Source organism: Leptonychotes weddellii, chromosome 6, assembly GCF_054177405.1.
Source record: "Leptonychotes weddellii isolate Sample4059 chromosome 6, ASM5417740v2, whole genome shotgun sequence".
NCBI classification, from domain to species: Eukaryota; Metazoa; Chordata; class Mammalia; order Carnivora; family Phocidae; genus Leptonychotes; species Leptonychotes weddellii.
The window spans coordinates 66,214,098-66,231,670 of NC_138374.1; the positions used below are offsets into that span (position 1 = coordinate 66,214,098).

The window sequence follows — 17,573 nt, forward strand, 5'->3', positions numbered from 1 at the left end:
GTTGTGTTTATATAGATAAGTTGCACTCCAGTTACACTAAGAACACAGTGTATGGCCAGAAAGCTGAAACACTATTTGTACGGAATGCTTTCTCTTGCCTTGCTGTACTTTCCAATACATTAAGAAATTTCAGGGAGTTGGGGCGCCTGGGTGGCTCATTCGGTTAAGCCTCTGCCTTCGGCTCAGGTCATGATCCCAGGACCCTGGGATGGAGCCTTGTGTCTCCCTGCTCCCTGCTCCGTGGGGAGTCTGCTTGTCCCTCTCCTTCTGCCCCTTCCCCGCCCCCGCTTATGCTCTCTCTCTCTCTCTCAAATAAATAAAATCTTTAAAAAAGGCGGCGGTGGGGGGGGTGCCTGGATGGCTCAGTCGGTTAACCATCTGCCTTTGGCTCAGGTTATGATTCCAGGGTCCTCGGATCCAGCCCCATGTCAGGCTCCCTGCTCAGGGCTCTCTGCTCAGCTTCTCCCTCTCCCTCTGCCCCTCCCACCTACTTGTTGTCTCTCTCTCTCAAATAAATAAATAAAACCTTTAAAAAATATATCTTTTTAATTCCAGGGAGTTTTCCCCTTGACAGATTTTATGGTTTTGTACATTATGTGTAAAAGTACAAGAGGCATATTTTTGTAGATGCCTCTGACAGAGCCAGCATTAGCCTGTTACATATGAAATATCTTTCTCAAAAGTTACATCAAAAACATAGCACCAAAGTATTACAAGAATAAAGTAGAGAATAAAGGTTTTGGCTTTTTTAAAAAAGACACAATCTCAGTTCTCAATGAAGAAAGCCCACCGTTTAAGAGCACATTACCACATAAGCTGTTTAAATACATTAATTCAAGGATGTTCACAACTCCACGAGAAAGGCAATAATGCCTCTGTTTCACAGACGAACAAACCAAGACTTTCAGAGGTTGGATAACTTACCCAAGATCCACAACAAGTAAGTGGCAGAAAGGAGATTCAAGGACACACGTATTGGGCTCCAGAGACCTCCCTCTGTCTACATTACCTACTGATACTCCAGGTGAACAGATAAAATGAAGATATGTGAACATCTGTCAATGTAATGAGCTCCAAATCAGATAGTACTGGAGTTCAGAGAGTTCTAAAGACTGAGAGATGAAAGCAGTCTGTTGGTACCAGTCAGTTAGGTAGGAGGAAGGGCTTGTGTTGACTCTGAAAGAATGGGAGAGAATCTGAGAGGTAAAAGGGGGACAAAGTGGAAGAATAAAAGAATGAGCAAAGGGCCAAAGTAAGGCATAATTTTCTCTCTGAGAAGGGTTAAGGCAAAGCTGGAAATGAAGCTAGAACTGTAGGCTGAGGCCCTCAACTCAGGCCAGAGAGTCCGTGGTCTTCTGAAGTCAGGATGGGGGGAGGGCACTAAAGAAGCTGAACACAGTTGGAAAGTGTCATTGCCAACATGACAAGAAAGATACAGATGGGAGGGACTACCATGAACGTGAAGGTGTAATGGGGAACTGAGCACCACATTATTCAAGCCAATGGGCAACTCTCAGTCCTCACCTTTTGGGCCCATTTAACATGGCAGTTCACTCCCTCTTCCTTGATATACTTTCCTCACTTGGCTTCCAGGACTCCTTGTTGCATCTCTCACCTAGAGCCTAGGCTTCTCTTCTAAATTCTAGACTCCTATCCAACTGCCTATTCAATCCCAGACCCCTGACATTTGTAGTATATCACCTACTAAAATACTATATAATTTACTTTATGATGTTTGCCGTTTATTTTCTTGGTCCCACTCCCTTGCTAGAATGTAAACTACTTGAGGATAGGATTCTTTGTTTTGTTCACTTGTATTTTAAGTGCCTAAAATAGTGCCTGGCACATAGCAAATACTTGTTAAGTATTTGCAGAATAAGTGAATAAAGGGACAGCGTAAGGCAGCCTCAGGGCAGTGTAAGAACCCTCACAAGGTACCACTAGCAAGGAAAAGCAAGTGGAAGTGAAAGTAGCTGAAGGGAAGAGGGACGTGAGGACTTCTCACTTTGCCACGTGGAACCTCAAGTGACCAGATAGGCATTTAGGTAGAAACATCTGGTAGGATTTTGGCATTCTGGGACCAGTGTTTATTATTATCTCTTCATCTGAAAAAAAGGGCTGGCTGTTTTGAGGATTAAATAACCTAAAACTAGCAAGTCCCTGACACACGGAGATATACTCACCCAATAATTGTTTTCCATTCTCTCAGCCAGGTGCCCAGGAAAGTACAGACCACCTAGCTCATGAGCACATCCCCGTCAATTCACCTCTTCACTGGGGGGCCATCACACACTGGATCCCCCTTGACTCCTGGGAGTGCAGCCCTCCCCTGTCAGCCCTCTTTGAAGATTGCCTCGCCCAGGGCCACACTTCCTTCCAGGGCAGCCCTTATCCAAGGACTGATGGACTGATCACTGTGAAGGCACAGAGGCCCCGCCCTCTCACACAGACTTGAGACAGCTCGGGAAAGCCATCCCTGTTCAGGGCTCTCAGGGGCTGGCTGAGACCTTTGCTGGGACCACTCAGCATCAGCCCCTGCTCAGTCTTTCTGCACCTCCCTCCCTTCCATAGGTGAGGATATGAGGCGCTCACCCCTCCTCCCCCCATGAAATAACCTGCCTGCCGATCTCCATTTCACACTCAGCTTCCTGGGACCCCAACGGTGGCAGATAGAACATCCAATAGAGCTCTGGAATTCCTTCTCATTGAAATGCAGATTAAACCCATGTGGACCTGGTTTGACTGAATTCCCTTTTTTTTAGCATGTTTTCTAGGTTTTTAGAATGTAATGTGGTTAGTCTGATGCCACAAATAAAGGAGGGGAGGAGGTACAAATTTAACAACAGAAATCAGTGGGTCTGTTAAGAGGGAAAAATGAAATTTTATTTTTATTTTCAATAACCCCTAACTGGTATTTAGCATTTCCTTCCATTATGAATGCAGGCAACAAAGCATAGCAGTAACTCTTTATGACCTCGCCACAAATAGAAGTCACAGATATTCTCATGACACGTTTTAGTCACGGCAGGTGTCTTCAAATATAGTTTACTGTCCAGACGATCTTGAAAATTCAGTAATTATCTGACCCCCCCCCCCCGCCCACTGGACACAGTGTTACACCTTACTATTTAATATAGTTAAAAATAAGCACATACGGGGCGCCTGGGTGGCACAGTTGGTTAAGGGTCTGCCTTGGGCTTAGTCATGATCCCGGAGTCCTGGCATCGAGTCCTGCATCAGGCTCCCTGCTCAGCGGGGGTAGACTGCTTCTCTCTCTGCTCCCCCTCTGCTCCTGCTCGCTCGCTCTCTTGCTCACTCTTTCTCAAATAAATAAATAAAATCTTTAAACAAAATAAGCACATATATTACTACTTCAGACACTTCTCAATATTTTTATCTGGATTTCAACATAATTGATTTCCTGGGCAATCCTGCAGATTTTAACTTACGTAATTAAGAATATTATCCTAAGAAGGGGTCTTACAGGCTTCACGAGACTGCCACGGAGGTTAGGGCAGCCAACTCACAAGGGCAACACTCTCTCGTTGGTAGAGACTTTAAGGACTCATTCTTTTCAAGCAAAGCTGGCGATCTGCACGTGGGTGTTGTCCAAGGCGCGTCTGCCCTGGCCAGACGATGAACACAGCCATTTCACAGGCAGGACAGGCTCCAGCCGCTGTTTGTGTTGTCCCCACCACCCCCCCGCCCGCCCCACTTCTGGAATGCGCACAGCTTTATATGAAATCCACATGGTGCGCGGCTGGGGAAGGCGGCGGCACGAAAGGACTTTACCAAGTTGACAGCGTCCCCAGGCCCGGCCAATTCTGAGAAGGCTCCAGAGAGCTAAAGGCCACCTGGGCCCGCTTCCCAGTGGGGGCCCCCCATGGTGACAGTGCTCTGCTACAGGAAATTGGATCTCCGGGTCGTCCTGCTTTCCCAGCCCGAAACTCTGGACTGAAACGAGCTCAATCAACTGGAGAGCAGACTCACTGCCAAGACACATCCGGAGTCGACACACAACTGCAGGCTGTCGGCTAAATTGCCCAGGCAGAGGCCGGCTCCGGCGGTCTTTTCCTGCCCCGGCACCCACGCAAGTCCCAGGGCCCGTGCGCCGCCTGGGACCCAGCTCTGGCCTTTGCCCTGCCGAGGCTCCGCGCCCGCGTCTGGTTCCTACCGGACCGGGTCCCGTCCCCAAAGGCACAGGACAATAGCGAGACGCGGACCGACTTCCCGGCGGCAATGCCGCCCACAGCTGCCGGAGAGGAAACTCCGCCCGGGGTCCCGGGATCCCGGGATGCCGGGGTTCCCCGGGTCCCGCAGGGCGCGAGCGGGGCGGCGCAGACCAGGCGAGCTCCGCAGACCCGCGTGCTCCTCTGACAACAGTGGCCAGGCGGCGCGGAGACGTCGGCGGGCCGTGCGGAGGCGGGGAGCCCGCGGGGTCCAAGAGACCCCGCGCCGCGCCCCGCGCCCCCGTGGCCGGCAGGTCCGGGTGCCCGCCCACGACGCCCACGTCCGGCCAGCCCCGCAGGCGCCCCCGCCAGCCCTGGCCTTCCTTCCGACGCCGGCTCGGCCCCCACGCCCTCCTCCCCGACAGCCTCCACCGCCTGCCCCGGGGGTCGCACTCACGTAGACCGAGTCGATGTCGGATTTGTCGAAGAAGCGGAGCGCCTGCCTCAGCTCCAGGGCTGGGGAGACGCGGTCGTCCCCAGCCTCCAGCTCCAGGTCCCCGTGTCCCGGGCCGAAGGGGAAGAGCTCCTGGCGGCTCAGGCAACCCCCGGGCCCCGCCAGCAGCAGCTGCAGCAGCAGCGCCCGCGTCCATGCAGCCCCGCTCCGGCGCATCGCGGCCAACATGTTCCCGAACTGCTGTCCCGCAAACCTAGCGGCTCGGCGGACCAGGCTGAGGAAGGCGGAGACGTAACCGGACGCCCCTCAGCAGCCCCTCCACGCCTCCCGCCTCCCGACGTTCCCACCCCGGGAAATAGGGGAGGAGAACGAGGGGAGATGGGGAGGGCCCCGCCCCGTCCACAGGGCGCGCCGCCCAGGCTGCCCAATGGCCGCGAGGGGGAGGGCGAGGGGCGCCACCGAATCCCCCTGCGGTTCTGGCGACGTCGCCCTCGACCCCCGCGGGGTCATGGGCGCTCGTGGCGGCGATTCCCGAAACCAACCCGGTTGCCATGGAAGAGCAGAGCGTGGGACTTTGCACCATGGTCCTCGGCTCAGGGTTAAGGCGAAGGGCGGGCTACGTGGAAATGCTCTGGATTCAGGAACACAGTCGATCCCAGTGCTGCTTGGCGGCGTCCGGAGGTCGGACTCACTGGGTCAGACTATGGTAGAAAGAGGGGGTAGGTGCTGGGGTCCCACCCTCCGAGACAAAGTCACGAGTGTATAAGATAATTCGGTGTTAGGTGGGGCGGGGTCCCCAAGTGATAAAGGATATTAGGGCTGGAATAATCGGCCAATGAGAGCTTCCTGGGGGATGTGGGAATCAAACCAGGTCTTCTGGAAGGGATGGGATTTCATCGGAAGGATGGGGGAGGGACGTTCTGGAAAGTGGAGCTGTGCGTGGATTCAAGGCACCACCCCCAGTTGAGAATTTGGAAAACGGCTATTGGAAGGAAAGCCTTAATACCAAACCCAGGAATTTGAACTCGCTCTAACACTCAGAGAACAACTATTGAGAATTCCTGACAAAGGGAGATAAGTCATGTAAGTGGTGTCCCAAGTAATGGGTTGATCATTAATTTGACATTTGGGAGGTCATCAGAGGGCTGCCGAAAGGAAAAACAGGGGTAGGGGGCACTGAGAAAGGAAAAGGTGGAAATTGAGAAGAATTACAATGAAAGAAGGAATGAGACCTGATTATGATTTTGATATGGGGGTTAGGGAGAGAAGTTAGAATTGGGTGTAAGGTTTTGAGCCTGCAGGACTGCAAAATCGGGCTGCCTTTTGAAGTCAGGGAGGATGACCAGAAACAGTGGGAGTTGGACATGCGTTTGCTGTCATACCTCTTACCTGGAGAGGTCAACAGGGCACTTCTGTTGCCTGTCACCAGCTAAAATTAAGGACCAGGGCCCAATTTGAAATAAGTCTCCCAATAAACAGCCAATTCAATATAATATTTAAGGAGCATGCGTCCTCAACCAGTAGAAAACATAAAAAGCAAATGAAGTCCACCCACCCTCTGAACATAAAGTCTTTGATCAACTCTGGATGTCTTTTTCTTTTAAATTCATTTTAGCCACCACAGAAAACATGTATTAAGTTTCTACAGGTATCATCCAAATGAAATAACTCTAAGAGACAGAAACCATCCCCATTTTACCGAAGAGGGCCATAGAGATTCAGAGAGGTTTAAATCATTTTGCTAAGGTCGCACAGCCGGAAGCCTACAGGTGATCCAAGATGTTCCAGCTCCAGGACCACCTTAACCACTACATTAAATGGCTTCTTATTGCTGCATTTTTTTTTTTCTCTGTTGTTAAAAAGTGACTAATGCTGCTTGCAATCTGTTGCCAAATCCGGTGGCTTTTCCTTCAACTCCCTCCTGGAATTGCAGTGCTGGGAGCCCCTCTCCCCCGCCCCCAGAAGCACTTCCTGACTGCACTCCATCCCTAGCTTCAGCTGCTGCATTTCTGGGCTTCCAGGCCCCAGCACTGGCCATTCAAATGGCCAAGGACTCTGCCTGGAGGCTCCTCTTCATCCTCTGTGCTTACCTGCACATAGCAGGGGCCCCAGAACACCCAGCCAGCATTTTCCCGCCTGTGTCTTAGACTCTCCTCCTTCAAACCCCCCACCTTCTGTCTCACTTCAGAGCTACGCTGAAGCCCAAGCTGTTGCTTGTGCCTGGAATGCTCTCACCCCTCTCACGAATTCTCTCCGTTTTTGGTGCTCAGACAGCTTCTGAAACTCCTATTGGTTCATGGAATTTTCCGCAGCTCATACGAGAGCAAGAGCAGTTCTCCAATATAGTGGTTCAAAGCACCAAGACCATTAAGACACAATCCCTTTTGTGACTAGCTCGCCGTCTATTAAAGAAGACAGACAGAGGTAACAGTAACATGGTGAGATTGTTACCTCATTTTAACAGAATGAATACTATCAGTTGCTGAAGTTAGTAGCCTCAAGCAGATGTGGGGAGATAAGATTTGCAGAAGTTAGATAATGCGCCCAGTTTCATAGTTAGTGGAAAAGCCCTGATTTGTATGTTTTCAAATTTCCGTGTATCTGAAACCAAAGCTAATACTTTCTGTCACACCCTCCTGCCTTTCTAGAGAAGGAGAGGTTTCTCCTTCAATTTCCATCCACAAGGTATATCTGCTCTGTTGTTTATACATTATGTTCATGCTCTGTTTACGTGTTCATTTATTTCATCAGAATGGTCTTGCTCAAGTAAGTCTAGTATATACTGTAAACTGTCTGCCTTTTCCTATTTATAGCCCTGCACTCACTGCACGTCGCTTGGGGCTGGGGAATGTGACATCCACACTGTGTCTCTGACTGGGACAATGTGAGCTGGCTACCAGCCACTCCTTTAGGATTTCTAGTTTTAAATACATTTAAAAACAAAATCTTCATCATAGAATACTTAATTTTATGTTGTGCCCTTGCCATTTTCTAAGTGTATATAATAATTACGTATTTTTCTCTAGTTGTTTCTTGTGTTTTTCCCCCTGATATAAGCTCTTTGGGGAAAGGCTCATGTGTTCTATTCTTTTCCAGAGTTCATGGAGCCTCACCTAATGCTGAGTGCACATTAATAAAAGTGAATAGTTTGAAAACTCATTAGTACTTTTAAGAACCATTCGATATCTGCAATAGCCTATATACCCACAAGGACATAATATACCAGGTTTTTTTTATTATTATTATCTTTCATTAAACCCAGCACTTTATAGAGACTTGTACTTTTTCACTGGGTGCTATCATCCGGATGAAACAGGAAGACAAAATTCAGGAAGCAGTCTACATCTATAAGAAACCAAGTTAAACTTTCTAAGTGGTTTATTCAGACAAAAGTCCAGGCATCTGAGTGGGGAAATAGCTTGGTTGGCTATTTCTAATAGACATCTGTTCTAATCTCACTCTCCTGTGAGGTTTGGCCACTGACCACATATGGTCATGGAAGATTCCTTTATTTACTAGATGTCATGTAGAAATAAATGTGTTAGTGTTTCAATTCCAAGGGAATTCACTTAATCTGTGAATAAGATGATCACTATTTTAAAAAACTTAACCTCAATTCTTATCTTAGATAAAGATAACATAAATTAAATAACCATCCCTTAACGAAGAGAATTTTTTGTGAGAGTATTTCTGTAACTATGTCATGTTCCAAAGCAGTGTTCATCCCAAGAGAACCCAAGATAATAGGAAACTATTAGGGGATTGATCCAAAAAGTTTATATTTATGGCTTCTCAGCTCCTACTCTTTTTTTTTTTTTTAAGATTTATTTATTTTATTTTAGAGGGAGAGAGAGTGGGGGAGGGGCAGAGGAAGAGGGAGAGAATCTCAAGCAGACTCCACACTGAGCACAGAGCCTGACATGGGGCTCAATCTCATGACCCTGAGATCATGACCTGAGCTGAAACCAAGAGTCGGTCACTCAACCATCTGAGTTACCCAGGCACCCCTCAGCTCCTATTCTTAATTATCATTTTCTAATAATGGATTTTCATATGTTAATCACTTTTTTCCAATCTTTATTGAGGTAAGATTGACAAATAAAAATTGTATACATTTAAAGGTGTACAATGTAATGATTTGACATACATATAAATGATTACCACAATCAAGGTAATTAATACATCTATCATTTCACATAGTTACCATTCTTTATGTGTGTGATGAGAAGATTTAAAATCTACTTTCTTAGTGGGGCATCTAGGTGGCAGTCAGTTAAGCATCTGACTTTTTTTTTTAATATTTTATTTATTTTTTTTATTTAACAGAGCTAGAGAGAGACAGCGAGAGAGGGAACACAAGCAGGGGGAGTGGGAGAGGGAGAAGCAGGCTTCCCGACAAGCAGGGAGCCTGATGCGGGGCTCGATTCCAGGACTCTGGGATCATGATCTGAGCCGAAGGCAGATGCTTAATCGACTGAGCCACCCAGGCGCCCCAGTATCTGACTCTTGATCTCACTTCAGGTCTTGATCTCAGGGTCCTGAGTTCAAGCCCCATGTTGGGCTTCACACTGGGTGTAGAGCCTACTTAAACACACATACACACACACACACCAAAACAGTGCTACCTTAGCAAATTAGCAAGTATACAAAACAGTATTATTAACTATAGCTACCATACCGTACATTACAGCCCCAGAATTTATCTCATGAACTGAATGTTTGTGCTCTTTGGCCAACACTTTCCCATTTCCTCCATTCTTCAGCCCCTGGCAACCACCACTGAACTCTGCTTCTATGAAAGAATAGCAAAGATTTTTAGTATTGTAACCCACATTCATTTTAGATGGCTCACATGAATGTTTTGTTGAAAAGAATACTGATTTAGCCATGGCAATCAGACAAGAAAAACAAAGAGGAGGCATCCATATTGGTAAAGAAGAAGTTAAACTGTCACTATTTGCAGATGACATGATTCTATATATAGAAAATCCTAAAGACTCCACCAGAAAACTACTAGAACTGATAAATTAATTCAGTAAGCCACAGGATACAAAATAAATATACAGAAATCTGTTGGATTTCTATACACTAATAATGCAGTAGCAGAAAGCAAAATTTAAAAACAATACCATTTACAATTGCACTGAAAAGAGTAAAATACCTAGGAATAAACTTACCCAGAGATGAAAGACCTATATTCTGGGAACTTTAAACACGGATGAAAGAAATTGAAGATGACACAAATAAGTGGAAAAATATTCCATGCACATGGATTGGAAGAATCAATAATGTTAAAATGTCCATATTACCCAAAGCAATCTACAATTCAATGCAACCCCTATCAAAATACCAACAGCATGTTTCACAGAACTAGAACAAAAAAAATCCTAAACTTGTATGGAACCACAGAAGACCCTAAGTAAACAGAGAAATCCTCAGAAAGAAGAATAAAGCTGGAGGTGTCACAATACCAGGTTTCAAGATCTACTACTAAGCTGTAGTAATGAAAACAGTATCATGCTGGCACAAATATAGACATATAGATCAATGGGACAGAATAGAAAGCCCAGAAATAAACCCCACAACTATATGGTCAATTAATCTATGACAAAGGAGTCAAGAATATACAATGGGGAAAAGATAATCTCTTCAATAAATAGGGCTGGGAAAACTGGACAGCTACATGTAAAAGAATGAAATAGGACCACTTCTAAACACTACACACAAAGATAAACTCAAGATGAATTAAAGATCTAAATGTGAGACCTGAAACTATAAAAACCCTGGAAAAGAACACAGGCAATAATTTCTGACATCAGCCATGGCATGGTTTTTCTAGATGTGTCTCCTAAAGCAAGGGAAATAAAAGCAAAATTAAACTATCAGGACTACACCAGAATAAAAAGCTTTTGCACAGCAAAAGAAACCATAAACAAAACAAAAAGATAACCCACTGAATGGGAAAAGATATTTGCAAATGTCATATCTGAAAAGGGGCTAATATCCAAAATACATAAAGAACTTATACAAGTCAACACCAAAAAAAAAAAAAAAATCTGATTAAAAAATGGGCAGAAATCTGAATAGACATTTTTCCAAAGACATACAGATGGCTAAGACACATGAAAAGTTGCTCGACATCACTAATCATCAGAGAAATGCAAATAAAACCACAATGAGATGTCATTTTACATCAGTTAGAAGGGCTAATATCAAAATGACAAGAAATAGCAAGTGTTGGCGAGGATGTGGAGAAAAAGGAACCCTTGTGCACTGTTGGTGGGAATGCAAACTGGGACAGCCACTCTGGAAAACAGTGTGGAGGTTCCTCAAAAAATTAAAAATAGAATTACCATATGATCCAGTAATTCCACTACTGGGTATTTACCCAAAGAAAATGAAAACACTAATTTGAAAAGATATATGTACCCCTATGTTTAGTACAGCCTTATTTATAATAGCCAAGATATGGAAGCGACCCAAGTGTCCATCAATAGACTAATGGATAAGGAAAATGTAATACCCAGGCATGCACTGGAACATTATACAGTCATAAAAAAGGATAAGATCTTGCCATTTGAGCCAACATGGGTAGACTTCGAGGATATTTTACTAACTGAGATAAGTCAGAATGAGAAAGACAAGTACCATATGATTCTGCATATAAATGGAATCTAAAAAAAAAAAAAACCAAATGGATAAACAAACAAAAGCAGAATCAGACCTATAAGTACGGAAGACAAACTGATGGTTGCCAGAGAGAAGAGGGGTAGGGAGTTGGGCAAAATGGGTGAAGGGAAGAGGGAGATACCAGCTTCTATTTATGGAATGAATAAGTCATGGAAATAAAGGGCATAACATAAGGAATACAGTCAACGATATTGTAATAGTGATTTAACAGGACAGATGGTAGCTACAGTTGTGGTGAACATAGCGTAATGCATAAATTTGTCAAATCACTAAGTTACATACCTGAAACAAATGTAACATTGTGTGTCAACTATACTCAATAAATAAACAAACAAACAAACAAATAAATAAATAGAAAATAATAGAGATTTGTGATGGGTCATACACATGGCCTAAGATTGTCAAATAGCATTCAATCTGAGTCAAGTGCAAATAAAGATATTATCTCTTCTTAATTTTGTTTTTTAAAGCAGGCCACATCCAGTGTGGAGCCCAACATGGGGCTTGAACTCACAACCCTGAGATCCAGACCTGAGCTGAGATCAAGAGTTGGACACTTAACTGACTGAGCCACCCAGGAACCCTTCTTAAATTTATTTAGTTATTAAATCTTCATCAAGTCCTATTCCCATGTGGTAAATTCAGCGTAACCAAACCAGAACATGTCAAATTTGCATAAATAAATAAATTCAGCATAAATTGTGGTGGCTGATTTATTGTAATGTACATCATTATAACTAAATGCACTCAGTCATATAGCAAGAAGGTTGTTAGACCATGATGCCTCATTACTTTGTCTTAGCTAATTAGATCACAAGTATTTACAAAGCCTTATTTGTAAAAATTTCCTTGTTGGAATGTGATTGAGCAATAGTCATCATTTGGCTTCTGGTTCTGTTTGATGCTGAGACCCACTAGCCACTTAGCAAAGTGGGTAGGGATCAGATCTTCCAAAATTTAAAAAAAAAAAATTGTAACACATTTCCTTATAAGATCCTTACGAGATCAAATATGCTTAGCAGGGTAAAGTGAATATGTTGAACTAAAACATCTTCAGACAATCTAGGCCAGTGGTATAGACTACATGTCATCTCTTTAGTGCTTAGATGTTGTGCTTAGAATCTGTACCTTCTGGGGCAAGTTGCATTAGATAGTGTTCTCTGGATATTTTAATTAACCTTTTAATAAAATAGATTAGACAACTGCCCTCACGGGATTATTTTAGAGGATACAAAAGACTTCTTCAAGTCCTGATTTACCTACTGGTTTTAATTTTGTTTGTCTAACTTAAGGTTTTCCTTCCAATTAAAATCAGAGGGCACCTTAGTATGTGAGTTATGTAAAAGCATGTTTTGATACAGCAGAGAGAATTTCAGGAGACTAGGAGAGGTATAAGGATACAATTGAGGACTGAAAACGAACAAGAGATTGGGAGAACCAGGGTACTTAAGACACAATTGGCCCACTTCACAATCCCCCTGGGGTCACCCAGCTATAACCATTCAAGTATCCAAGACAGGGTACATATTTGGTGCTAGACTTTTTTGATGGGTTCATTGACCCCAAAATAATTTTATCTAGCATTTATATTTATACCTTCAGTAACCCTATACTTATCATGCATTCATCAATTACAATTTATTGAGCACCTACTATGTACCTGACACTGTTCTAGGCATTGGGACACACCCAAGAACAAAATATTCTACTGGGGGGAGATGGACAATAAAGGAATGAATAAGCAATTAGATATTGTGTGAAGTGGTGATGGGTAAAAGTGCTATGAATAAAAATAAAATAGGAAAAGACTTAAGAGTAGAGTGATGTGGGTGGGTGTGAGAATAATTTTATTTAGGAAGATCAGGGAAGTCCTCATCAAGTGCTTGTTCCCCTGGAACAGAGGCCTGAAGAAGTGAGGGAGCCATATGTGGACAGGATGAAGGAGTATTGTAAGTACAGGTCTGGTCGACCCTGGGGCTGCATTCAGAGCATGGGGACCCCAGATGTAAAGTTCCTCAGCAAAAATGGGCTCCCTCTGTTCAAGACCAGCAGGGTCAGGTGGGTAGACCTGGGTGAGCAGGGGTAGACCTGTTGCCCCTATTGGCCAAAGTAAGGACTTCTGACAGTTAGCAAACACCTGAAAGTCATTCAAAAGGCAATATCAAAAGCGGAAGGAATCAACCAAATTACCAGAATATTGCCATGACTGAAATAAATGGCTGCCTCTGGTTTTGGGAAACATTGAAAATGGTACGAATGTAGTACAAGAGAGCCAAGAAGGAAAATGATTCCAGTGTGAGACTAAATGAGATATCATCATTGGAAAGGTATTAGTACAAAGAGCAAAATTCTATTGTCTTCTCATTGAATTTAGGTACGCTCACTTCTGCTGTAATGCTTGTTTCGAAAATGCAAATCCGGTCCAACACAAATGATATATTAGTGAACAACTTCACTAACAGTTGAAGTTGTTCACTAATATATCAGCATAATGCGTTTTTGCATTTGCACATGCAAAATTTTGTCTTCGAGAAACACCAGATGAACACAGAGCACTGCACCCACTGAGCCATGTAGGAATGTGCAAAATGCACACAAGCCCAGCTCTTGCCCAGACAATGGGCCACACCCATCCCCATCTGGGGTCATGCATGACTTTCTGTCCAATTTCAGATGCTCCTTCCACCCCTTACACTAACTTGCAAGCAGCCCCTTCAGCAAAAGCAGCCCTAGCCCTCTGGTCCCAGGGATCCTCTTTTTAATTCCCATCCAGCCTCCTTTGTATTTTCCCCCTCTGTTCTGTTTTTGGGTTTTTTTCTCCCTTTATCTCATTTCTTTCATTTTTCTCTTTTTTGTTCTCTACTTCTCACACCCTGGCGATGGGCCTGGGAGCAGGGCACACACTTTCACAGAAGTTTCAGATGTTTGTCAAGGGAAAGTGCCGTAAGGGCTGTGTATGTATGCATTTCTCAACCATTTAACACGTTAAGCTGACATAGTATGCAAATTTCTATACAGTGTTACATACACACTATGTTGTATTCACTTTTTCCAGTTAATGCTATAATGATTTTCCATGTTGTGACATAGCTTTCATAATTATTTCATATGCACTGCATTTATTAGAGCATAATTAATCCGACCATTTCCCAACTGTTAGCATTTAGGTTGTTTCTAATTTTTTGGCTATTATTCAATCACATCTGCAGTAAATATTGCTCTTTCTCTCTGGGGATTATTTCCTAAAATCCTCTTCCCCAAAGTGGGATCACTGGGTCCAAGGATGTGAATCAACTTCAAATAAAGTTTAAATAAACTTTATTAAAATACGATTTGTAAGTAATAAACTGTAATAAGAGTGTGAACATTTTCATGGTCCTTGGTATGTCAGTGTTGGGAGTGAGGGCAAAGAGAGATGAAAGGTAGGACGTGGACAAAAATCACCAACACTGAAGAAATAAGATGTGTGTCTTTTAACCTTTCTACAGATCTAGCTCCGATGGATTTTCTACAAAAATCCTTCCCAGATCCCCCCAACAGAATTAATCTCTTTCCTATATCCTATTTGTCAATGATTTTAACAACACCTTATCCTGACTGAGAATTCTTTGGTTTACAAAGTGTATGTACAATCTCATTTATTCTGCAGTATTTTTTATCCCCATTTATAAATAAGGAAACTGAGACTCAGAGTAAATACCTTTCCCAAGGACACTGAACAAGCAAGAGGCAAGGTCAGGTAGTTAAACACAGGGTCCTTTCCATTACAGAGATATAAAAGGACAACTCCTATCAATGGTGAACTTTTTATTTTGGCTTTTGAAATAATGCTGATTTCTCCACGCGACCTCCCCAAGAGGCCGGGCAGCCTCTTCAGCTTTCAGAAACTCCACCAGGGACAAGAACAGTGATTCCCAGCAGGGTGGACTGAGAGGTAGGAGGCAGGGAGGAGGGGAGGAGAGTCAGAATCACCTTCCACAGATTCTGATAAGCCTGGGTGTATGACAGGTTCTGGGAAGGGGGTGGGGAGGCAAGCGCGGCTGGCAACTTAAAAGATAATCTGGTGGCAATTTAAGAGATAATCTGGTAAACTGCCTAGATGGAGAATCATTGATCAAAATTTAAGATTTGCCAACTGTCCATGTGATCATGTTTGCTCACCTGATTCCATTTGGGATAATTCCCATCACAATGGGATTTCCTAACGACAGACCTTTTTTGTATATTATGTGTTTTATTTATTTTTTCTTTTTTTTAAAAAAAATTCAATTAATTAACATATAATGTATTATTTGTTTCAGGGGTACAGATCTGTGATTCATCAGTCTTACATAAAACCCAGTGCTCACCACAACACATACCCTCCCCAGTGTCCATCATCCAGTTACCAGATCCCCCAACCCCCACCCCTCCAGCAACCCTCAGTTTGTTTCCTAAGATTAAGAGTCTCTTATGGTTTGTCTCCCTCTCTGATTTTGTATTGTTTCATTTTTTCCTCTCTTCCCCTATGATCCTCTGCCTTGTTTCTTAAATTCTGCATATCAGCGAGATCATATAATTGTCTTTCTCTGATTGACTTATTTCGCTTACATAGTACACTCTAGTTCCATTCATGTCATTGCAAATGGCAAGATTTCATTTTTTTGACAGCTGCATAATATTCCATTGTGTATATATACCACATCTTCTTTATCCATTCATCTGTTGATGGACATTTGGGCTCTTTCATAGTTTGGCTGTTGTGGACATTGCTGCTATAAACATCGGGGCGCACATACCCCTTCGGATCACTACTTTTGTATCTTTGGGGTAAATACCCAGTAGTGCAATTGCTGGGTCGTAGGGCAGCTCTATTTTCAACTTCTTGAGGAACATCCATACTGTTTTCCAAAGTGGCTGCACCCGCTTGCATTCCTACCAACAGTGTAGGAGGGTTCCCCTTTCTCCGCATCCCCCCCAACATCTATTGTTTTTTGACTTGTTAATTTTAGCAATTCTGGCTGGTGTGAGGTGGTATCTCATTGTGGTTTTGATTTCTATTTCCCTGATGCCGAGCGATGTTGAGCACTTTTTTATGTGTCTGTTGGCCATTCTTTGGAGAAATGTCTGGTCGTGTCTTCTGCCCATTTCTTGATTGGATTATTTGTTCTTTGGGTGTTGAGTTTGATAAGTTCTTTATAGATTTTAGATACTAGTCTTTTATCTGACATGACTATAGACCATTTAATTCTGATGACAAACTATTCATTCCTATACACACACAAAAAGGTATAAGAATAAAGAAAATTTGTAATCATACAATGGAAGCAGATCAAGGAAGGGCATTTCAATCCCTCTTCATTATAATCCTGGGAAGAAATGTGTTCTACTAATGGCTGATTGGCCCAGTGGGAAAAGGGCTGGCTTAGAAATCACGCATGCCAATGAACATGAAAACCAAAGGGTTCTTAGAAGTATTCTCCATATTTACCTTGCGAAAGTCTCCTGGGAAGTCCCCCTTCTTTCATCTGCTGCCTGGGATACAGATGTGTTAACCAGAGCTCAGCAGTTGACTGAAACCATGAGGCATACCCAGGGAGAAAGTTGTAGCAATCTGCAAGGGCCCCAAGGATTTCATGGAGCTGCCCCCTGCCTGCACTGGTGACCTCCAGACTTCTCTTATGTGAGAGAAGCGTCATAGTGAAGGGCCAAGCTCAACACACGGGACCAATCACAGAGAGTCCCCTCTATAAAGTATACCCCAACCCCTCATAACTGATGTCGCAAGCTTCCCCCAGCAGGGTACATCCTGATTCTCTGCTCTTCCAATGCTTACAGGTTGGATCTGGACTTTGCTCTGACAGGAGCCCTATATAGGATCTGGTCTGGAATGAGGGTGTGGGAGAGAGGAATCTACACCTACATGGTCCCCAATGTACTAATGCAGGTGCCCACCTGGAGGCGTGCTTCTCAATCTGCCCATGGTGAAGGATTTCGCCCAATTTGTCGTGGACTGATACTTTTATAAAATCCGATTAAAATGAAAAATACAATTAAAATTAAAAAATTTCAAAGTGCTAAATCTCACATTATTTAATGATTAGATTGAATAGACATAAAATCACTCTATCAAATTGCTATAAAACTTCCTAATCATAGATGTACTTGCCTGGCTGAGTACTGGTAACAACCTATAGACTAGCTCTGGTCTGTAGACCACACTTTGGGTAATATGGACCTTTTAACCTATACCCAAAAGGAATATTATGGGTGTGATATGT

The 17,573-nt window shown here is 43.7% G+C and overlaps 1 protein-coding gene across 2 annotated transcripts in view; it reads right to left on the reverse strand.

Moving 5' to 3' along the window:
- NID1 (nidogen 1) overlaps positions 1-4,970 on the reverse strand; it is a 78,837-nt gene extending 73,867 nt beyond the window's left edge. The window contains exon 1 of one of the 2 annotated variants that reach the window (XM_031016756.2): positions 4,627-4,970. In XM_031016756.2, coding sequence (XP_030872616.1) covers positions 4,627-4,851 — 225 coding nt within the window. In that variant the 5' untranslated portion in view covers positions 4,852-4,970. The remainder of the gene's footprint in view (positions 1-4,626) is intronic. The other variant, XM_006746081.3, reaches the window with a different exon arrangement.
- Positions 4,971-17,573: the final 12,603 nt, after the last annotated feature.